At 35.5% G+C, this 9,267-nt stretch overlaps 1 protein-coding gene across 2 annotated transcripts; it reads left to right on the top strand.

Annotated features, from left to right (window-relative positions):
• The first annotated feature begins 337 nt into the window (after positions 1 to 337).
• On the top strand, positions 338 to 8,277 carry wdfy2 (WD repeat and FYVE domain containing 2). Of its 2 annotated transcripts, XM_067409145.1 has the most exons (12): positions 339 to 718; positions 2,172 to 2,239; positions 2,588 to 2,661; positions 2,814 to 2,868; positions 3,728 to 3,878; positions 4,649 to 4,761; positions 5,374 to 5,500; positions 5,598 to 5,703; positions 5,842 to 5,943; positions 6,727 to 6,857; positions 7,419 to 7,527; positions 7,623 to 8,277. In XM_067409145.1, the coding sequence occupies exons 1-12, from the start codon at positions 585 to 587 to the stop codon at positions 7,650 to 7,652; spliced, it is 1,200 nt and encodes a 399-aa protein (XP_067265246.1). In that variant the 5' UTR covers positions 339 to 584; the 3' UTR covers positions 7,653 to 8,277. The 2 variants fall into 2 exon arrangements, with proteins under 2 accessions (XP_067265247.1, XP_067265246.1); XM_067409146.1 differs by lacking the exons at positions 7,419 to 7,527; positions 7,623 to 8,277 and adding an exon at positions 6,955 to 7,412 and having other exon boundaries at positions 338 to 718.
• Positions 8,278 to 9,267: the final 990 nt, after the last annotated feature.

Here is a 9,267-nt window from a genome sequence, read left to right as displayed (position 1 = left end):
TTGGCTTTTGTGTCTTGAGTTAAGAGAATGTGCAATAGTTTTGTGGTGTCTGTCTGCAAATGATAAGGCCAAACTATAAATAGAACAATTTCCACTCTGTGTTTTTATTTTTTAGACCCAAATATTAATTAAAAAATGTGGAGAAACAAACTAAACTAACATAAAGAATGAAATTGATTGTTTCAATTGAACAAATAGATTGTGATGCAATTAAACAATGCTGATGTACAAATGTCAATGAAATGGAGAAAAAAAATAATGACGTTCAACTTCCTGTTCTACAAATTTGGTATTCGTCAGAGTCAACACTGCACATCGCAAACGCATGCATCTGTGATTCATTTAAGAGTCGGATCGTCTGGTTATATAGGCAGCGAGAGAGGAACACGCTCATGTGTTTAGATGACATGGCATAGAGATCGTGTTTCACTAAACAGAAAACGCCGTGAGAGGTAATCAGCTGACCTGCAGCATCCCCGATCGTCACACTTCACCGTGCTGCAGCCAGGTCTAATAATCGACCTGCGCTCAGCGTGTTATGCAGCCGAGAGTGAGAGCTCAGGTGACGGAGAGACCACAGCGCCATGGCGGCAGAGATTCCCCGTCCGCAGACGCGAAAGCCCGTCCTGTTGAGTAAGATCGAGGGTTTCCAAGATGTTGTGAATACGGCTGTGATCATCCCCAAAGAGGACGGTGTTATCAGCGTATCTCAAGACAGGTCAGCACGCGTATGATTAGAAATACTAGAATTACAATGCAGAATATTCAAAACACGTCGTAATCTTATAAGCAGCACTGGCACAATAATAAATAATTTGTAATATGCAATACATGTGATATGTATTTGTTTTTGTTTTGGTTGAATAAACGATATTCGGAGGACTAACACGCAGTTAATTATCTCATAGGGAGCACAATAATAAAGAAGCTTAATATGCAAACACGTCCGGCTTATTTAAGCTGCTGTTATCGACGAACTGCGTTTGCGCGTTTCACGACTCGAGCATTCGTCTGCGGTTATTTTCTGAGTGGTGAATCGTTTGTGAACGAATCAGTGTATTTGAGAGAATCTTTTAAGTGAACGATTCGATTTTGCTCACTGAAGCGTCCCCTTTTTAAGCGCGTGACTACCTTTTCCTGCCTTTAAAGATTGACAGGAACGAACAGAAAGCATTTGAAATGTGAAGTATATAATCATTGGTAACCTACTGAACAAAAATGCCATTTAAATAAAAAAATAAAAAAATAAAAATATTTGAATAAAGAGATTCGGAGCGAGACATCTCTTCCTTGAACGAACTGGCCCAACGAAACATTTTGTTTGTGAACGAGGTCAGTTACAGTCTTGTTTTCATTAAGGAGGGGAAAAAGAAGAATTTATAATGTGTAAAAATGAATAATGACCATACACAAATAAATTTATATAAGGGCTTTTATTGCCAATGCAAAGCAGTTCAATGATTGGGGGTAATAGATCTGCATTATTGTGAAGAAAACGCTTAGGCATAAAAGTCTCTTATAGTAGATTTGTAGTAAAATATTCCTCAGTAAATTAGTAGTTTGTTGTAAATGACTGGGCATATTTTAATCAACCGTTTGAATTAATGATTCAATGACTCACTCGTAATTAACACACAAAAATAAATGAACTTGTCGCCACCTACTGGCGTAACAATGTAACATACAGAAAGCGTCATTAATTCATTAATGGAATCTGTGAACCAAGCTGTACAATTTTTTTTTTTTTTGAGATTGGATTTTAAATAGTTACTAACATTATATGTATATTTAAGGTGTTTCTACACAGAAAAAAAAATCCACAAAATTGTTAATAATTGTTTTAAATTACTTTTAACAGCTTCTCTAATTTTAAAGATTTTTCAAAGCAAAATCAAAATATTTCTGTTCTTCACATAACTTTATATAATACATATGGCAGACTTTGGCAGCCCTTATCCGGGCTACTTTTTTTTTTTTTTTTAACTTTGCAACCAAATGTAGTTTTCTTGTCTGCCGATTAAGGTGATTAGGACTTATCTTAGCCAGCGACATTTATTCTTAACTATTCTTAAATTGTGCACTGTATTGCATGTCGGTAAGAATGTTTCTGCTAAATACATGAAATTTTATAATCAAGACTATTAATTTATTTGCTTGTTTTCATTTTTTAGAACAATCCGTGTGTGGCTGAAGAGAGACAGTGGTCAGTACTGGCCCAGTGTCTATCACACAATGCCTGGTGAGTCCAACACAGTTCCTGGGCAGCTTTCTGATAGCCAAAACAGCTACATAGATAGAAACATTAGGGGACATGAAACCACATAACTTCAAGAATTTTACTATCAAAGTAAAAAGGTGAAGTGAAACCAGTATGGGCATGAACTTCAGCTTGTGTTCACGTTCAGACAGGAGTTTCATTTCTCAGCAGTGATGTCACATTTTTTGCTTGCTTTCTAGTTAACTATTGCATACTATGACTAAGAGGTCACTGACTGTCAGTAGAGGGTTTGTGTTTATAGTTGAATGCCGATCGATAGATTTAGTAGGATAGAAGATACTCATACTCGTTGTCTTTCTTATATTACAGTGGCTTGTTCATGTATGTCATTTAACCCAGAGACAAGGAGGATCTCTGTAGGGTTGGAAAACGGCACTGTATCGGTATGTTAAGTAAAAAAGTATTATCGTCAAGCATGTTATAAGTGGCACTGCTGCAGTATTCTTACACACACCTGTTTTCTGTAGTAAAATGTCACTAGCAGGTTCTTAGATACGTTCCTAAGCTTCATTTAGACAGGAGTTTCTTTTTCCAGGAGTTTGTCCTGTCGGAGGACTACAACCAGATGACTCCTGCACGAACATATCAGGGTAAGTCACAAATCTAGTCTCGCGCAATAAAGTTTGTTTTTTTAACTTAATATAAATCATATAAACTTGTGCAAGCATCAAATGCTATCTATCGCTGTGATTTGAAATGTCAGAAAAAGTCAAATTTCTTTTCCTCTTGTTTTATTCTATGTTGATACACTTAGAAAAATTTTGAAACAAGTTCAGTTTAGAATTTTAGGAGAAAATGGGTCTCAAATATTTGATTTAGTTTCTATTTTAATAACTCCGGTTTCATATTTCATAGTATTTACAAAAAGGGGATTTTATTATATTTTGTATCTTCAGATTTCACCATGACCATCATACATTTACTTGCTGTTATAAGCTTTTTTTATAGACGTAAAAGGTGGAAGAATTTTAATCCTATTTGGATGTAATTCTAGAACATACAGATGATTTATATTCCGGTTCCATTCATATAACAGCAACCAAAGAACAATGGATGACTGTTCCTTTAATAGCCATGTACACAACTGTAGTCAGGTCAGTTCTGTAGAAAGGAAAATATACGCAGGGCAACTTTATTATTCGGTACTTACTCTGAACATTCAGCTCTCAATCACAGCGTGTCATTATGGCCTGGAATGACATTAGCGTGATACGGCTAGAAAACATGGCTTTATGTAATGCTCTCAACACAGATAAATGATAGCATTAGTGATAGAGATGTGTGTATAATAAGTGCTGTGGTTTTAGTTTGCTGATTCGTTAATGAAATCCAATCTGCTGTATTATTTGTTAATATTACATGTGAGAGCATAATTCCCTGTATTTTTGACTGTGGTAAACTAATCCCTTCCTGCTTTGTTTACTGTGTTTTGTATTTTGTTTGTGTTAGCTCATCAGAGTGGCGTGACTGTGGTGCTGTTTGTCTTAGAGATGGAGTGGGTTCTAAGCACAGGTCAGGACAAGAGCTTTACGTGGCACTGCTCAGAGAGCGGACAGCAGCTGGGCACGTACAGGACCACAGCATGGGTGTCTGGACTACAGTATCCATTCATACGCTACTTCCAATCTGAGATATCTCACAAAATCTCCAAGTTTTTATTCAGTCTGCATAAAATATGTAATCTGAGCAAAGTCAGTCACTGTCACTGATATTATCAGATTGGGCTGTCTTCTGACAAAAGACAATTTACTTTTGCTTTATTATAGGAAATTAGCTTCCTTAGATTATTGCTTGGTTTTTCTGCTTGAAATCACAACAATAAAGTATAATTTATATTACAAATATAACTAGATAAAGGGATAATTCACCCAAAAATGAAAATATTTCTTTCGGCTGTGGAAAATGCGAAATGTCTCAGCATTTTTTGACCATTGAAGGAAATCAGTGGTAACCAAAACCAAATATCAACATTCTTCTTTTGTGATTACCCAGAAGATGGAAAGTCATACCATTTTGGAACAACATGAGGGTGAGTAAATGATGAGGAGAAAAAAAAAAACATTTTTGGGTGAACTTTTAAATGCTGTAGGTATACAGGGATGTTGCTAGTATGTTTATAAATGTGCTGAAATCTAGTGATGCAACCAAAAATATTTGGCCAAAAATTTGACCCGAAAATTGGCGTTTAATTAGCGCTTTTCCGATGTCTAGTTTTGACTGTCACTGTCTATTCTTAATTACCAAAAATTTAATTTTGGTTTCAGAAAATAAATTCACTTTGGTGCATCACTACTGTATTGGTGTAGATAGAAGAGATTCAGGATGGGTTTCACAATTTTGTAGCGTGAGCTTCTTGACGAACTGTTTAAGATTTGATGTGGAGACCAGACATGCCTTCGTTGGAGATCATTCCGGACAAGTGACAATCCTGAAGCTGGAGCAGGACAATTGCAGCCTTGTTACCACCTTTAAAGGCCACACAGGTGCTTACGCAAACAGCACTTTACAAATAGACACACAATAAAACTTTTCAACCACTTTTCACAGGTGTCAGCACAATCTTTAACCATTAGCCCAGACACATTTTGCCAACTGAAGTGGACAATTAAAGTGTAGAAATTCACACAAAATTTTGAGCACTAAAATTAATTAAATAAAGTAAATACTTTATCAAGCTTTAAGTTACAAACATAAACTGCAGAAAGCTAAAAAAAAAACTAAAAAACTGATAAGCAAAAAAAAAAGCAACAAATAGGTTGATATATGGTTGCCTATTAACTATATAAATAATTAACATGGTTTGGAAGGAAATCAGTTGGTCAGCACAAATAAGCAAATTAACCAACCAACAAACAAGTCCTCATTGTACCATTTAAATGACTACCTCCAATCATTCTGGTGTGACTGGCGTCCCCTGGTGGCCAGGATGACAATACTGTGCCAGAGTAACAGAGACATCATTTCCCCCTTGAGAAGCCTTAAAGTCCTCCTAACCAAAGTATTCCATTATTTGCTCTGTAATTGACCCTGAACACTGTAAACGAACATCTTATTGAATCTTTTAACGTTGACCCTGTGTGTGTTTATATGTGCAGGCAATGTTACAGCCCTGTCTTGGGACCCTGTGCAAAGGGTTTTATTCTCTGGCAGTTCTGATCATTCAATCATCATGTGGGACATTGGAGGCCGTAAAGGCACAGCCATTGAACTGCAGGGACACAAGTAGGACATTGGATAAATTGATTTAATGTATTTAAGAGATAAGAATTTAGAAAGCATGCTTGTAATGTCCTAATATTTGTGTCTGTGTGTGTGACAGTGATAAAGTGCAGGGCTTGTGTTACGCTCCTCACACTCGTCAGCTCATTTCCTGTGGCTCAGATGGAGGAATAGTTATCTGGAACATGGACGTCAGACGACAAGAGGTGAGAGAGATATTGAGCTAGAAAGTATCATCTAGGACAAAAGGGAATGTCTCTGTTAACAGGATGTGTGATATTTATGTTAGTTACATATGTCTGTTTACATAGTTTCAGCATGTCCTCATCTGTTTTTTGTCTCAGACCCCTGAGTGGCTTGACAGCGACTCGTGTCAGAAGTGTGAACAGCCGTTCTTCTGGAATTTTAAACAGATGTGGGACAGTAAGAAAATTGGTCTGCGGCAGGTACTACACACAAAAACATAGATTGAACATGGCAAAAAGATAAAATAAAATAAGATTATTTTTAAACAATAATCAATATTTTGTCTTGTTTTACAGCAAAATCTTAAATGAAAAATCTTTAAATCAAGATAAATTAGCTGAAGACGTTTATAGAATATACGTTAGTTTAAAAGATTTTTTTTTTCATGTTTTTGAAGGTCTTATGCTCACCAAGGCCACATTTATTTGAATAAATTAATACAAAAATATTTATACAAAGTAAAGTTACCTTTTTGTTTTAATATAGTTGAAAATGTTATTTATTCCTCTGATGGCAACATTGCATGTTCAGCATTATTACTCCAGTTTTCAGTGTCACATGATCCTTCTGAAATCAATCTGATAAGCTGATTTGCTGCTCAAGAAACATTTCTTATTGTTAATGTTATAAACAGTTGTGCAGCTTTATATCTTGGTAGAATCAGTGATATTTTTTCAGCATTTATGTAAAATAGAAAACTTTTATAACATTATAAATGTATATACTGTCATTTTAAATTCATTGAATGCATACTTATGTTTTATTTATCTAGTTTTATTGGCTCAAAACTTTTGAACAGTACTGTGTATTGAATTAAGTTTAAAATAAATTGATCTGAGAACTGTAAATGCATGGAGAATTGTTTTCAGAAAATATACCTCAAATTATGTTTTTCTGGTTAAGTTAAATGATTGTTTACAGTCCTTTATTCAGCCAAATATTTAATATAATATGAAGAAGCTTGATTTTGCTGTCTTTTCCAGCATCACTGTAGGAAGTGTGGCCAGGCCGTCTGTGGAAAGTGCTCCTCTAAACGTTCCACGATACCTCTCATGGGATTTGAGTTTGAGGTGCGGGTTTGTGACAGTTGTCACGACTCCATTACAGATGAGGAGTAAGTTAAATTTTGATTATCTTCAATGTTTTGAGTCTCTCAAATGGTAGAATCACCCAAAGCTCTCTTCTTGAACCCTTCCCACATCTGGTTCAAGTCCCTCCCATCTAGGAAGAAGCTGAGATTCATCCAGGCCAGAACATCCAGACTCAAAAACAGTTTCTTCCTGCAAGCAGTCACGACTTCTGCACCTAACCACCCTCCGCCCCGCCAAAAGACTATGACCATAACCCCCATTATCACTTAATTCTACACAAATAATAGTTACCTACCAACCATGATGTATCAATAACATCACTCTACCTCATCAAAAGACTTAATTTTCTGTTACATACCTGTGCAATACTGTAAAAAATATATAGACGTATATAAATACTTATCTAATACTTCAACACTACAACTCATACCTCAATGCTGCTACACTTTATGTATATTTTGCACTTATTGTCTCACTGTTGTCTTTTCTTAGTCCTTGTAAATATCCACTATGTGTGTCACCGTTGTTCCCTAAAGGAACTGAGTTTCGTTTTCAACCATTGCCTTGCTTTTGACTTTGTCCAGACGGGCGCCCACTGCAACATTTCATGACAGTAAGCACAGCATCATACATATGCAGTATGAACCAACCAGGGGTTGGCTGCTCACCTCCGGGACAGACAAAGTCATCAAGGTCAGTCACTGTTCTCACACCTGAGTGCGAGTGTACTGTTTTATAAATTGTGGAGATTGAATTTATTTTAAAATCTGTGGTGTGTTTACATGCAGCTATGGGACATGACTCCTGTGGTATCATGAGAATCATATGTATCATCTGCAAGCAAGTCTGAACCTGAACCGAGCACCATGGAGAACGTTCGGAGTTCAGGTCACTTCCCATGGGCAGCTTCCTCTCATGGAGGAAACACTCAAGGATATTATGGCATTGAACTGATGTTTTAAACTGAGCATGTGCATTTGTATGTATTTGAGCATGTGGATTATGGGAACAAACTTGTAAATATTGTCCAGTCTGCTTAGTTCAGGTTGTTTATATTGACATAAACCAATGTTGTTATGTTGTCTGTAAAAAAATAACTTTGCCCTCATTTTATCATCATCTTATCTCTTATCCCAAACACAAATGAATCCTCATGATATTGCATCAAAGCATGCTGGAACTGTTTCTATATTCAAGTGCCTTTACTGCACATCAATCAGTGGTTTTGGCATGGTAAAATACCGTTTGCTATTGACTCTTTAAATGTTAGCACTTAGTTTTACTGGTATTTTTACACCAGTAAATTTATTGGGAAAACTAAACATGCACATAATCACAAATGTTGTTTACACAGGGTAAAGTTCAGTAATGCTTTATTGTAATAATAATGTGTTTGGTTTGATTAAAGCTGATGTTTCATAGACATCTCATTACTGTAAGAAACATTCACAGTATTCCATTCTTTCTATGACTGAGAAAATATTATGGTGGTTTAAACGATAATTTGACATCTTTCCTCAGGCACAGTTTCGGCTGTATGTTGAAACAAACAAAGTTTCCACAATGAGTGACTTGCAAGATTCCAGTGAAGTTGAGTTGAAGTGAGTTTCCTATAGCACAATATGGACATTTGAGCATTTTTAACTGGTTATTGTAAAGGCACAATATGTAAAACACTACAGCTGATGTTTGCAGAGTACGGATAGATAAAACAGGAATACAGATGCTTTACTTTGGTGTAACCAATTGCAAATGGGGAGGTTGGATTACCAATTAGCATTTTAAAAGGACCAATTTGACAAATGAAAACTGGTTCATTTTGAAGTACACTGTTGTTTTTTGGGGTCAGTAAGATTTTTCTTTTGTTTTTGAAGGAACATTTTATGCTCAGCAAGGCTGCATTTGTTTTATTTTCTATTTGTATATATTTTAAAAAGTAATTTATTCCTGTGATGGCAAAGCTGAATTTTCTGCATTATTACTCCAGTCTTCAGTGTACCATGATCCTTCAGAAGTCATTCTAATATGCTGATTTACTGCTCAAATATCATTGCTGTTTAATATTTTGTGGATTTCAGGACTCTGTGATCAAAAGACTTGATTATTTTAACGTGTTCTTTCTTGCAAAATAAAAATATAAAAAAAAATCTTACTGACCCCAAACTTCTAATGTAATCAGTAAACAGTAATGTAAGTGATAATAATACGAGTGAAGTCTTTGTTCGTGAATTAAAAGCCCACAATTTTTGTCACAGGATAGTCAATCTTTTCTGCTTGTTATGGCTCTTTCTATAACAATAAATCATTTCAAATCCTGTGTATTAATCTCAATTACCAGCTCATCATAAACATGATTTGGATTTAATCAGTTGTTTTGTTGAGAAAATGTCTCTCTTACATGTAATAAAAATATAAATAAATAATAATGATGAT

This window comes from Chanodichthys erythropterus, chromosome 14, assembly GCF_024489055.1.
Source record: "Chanodichthys erythropterus isolate Z2021 chromosome 14, ASM2448905v1, whole genome shotgun sequence".
NCBI lineage: Eukaryota > Metazoa > Chordata > Actinopteri > Cypriniformes > Xenocyprididae > Chanodichthys > Chanodichthys erythropterus.
The sequence above is the reverse complement of the archived record's forward strand: the minus strand, read 5'-3'. Positions and strand labels throughout refer to the sequence as shown.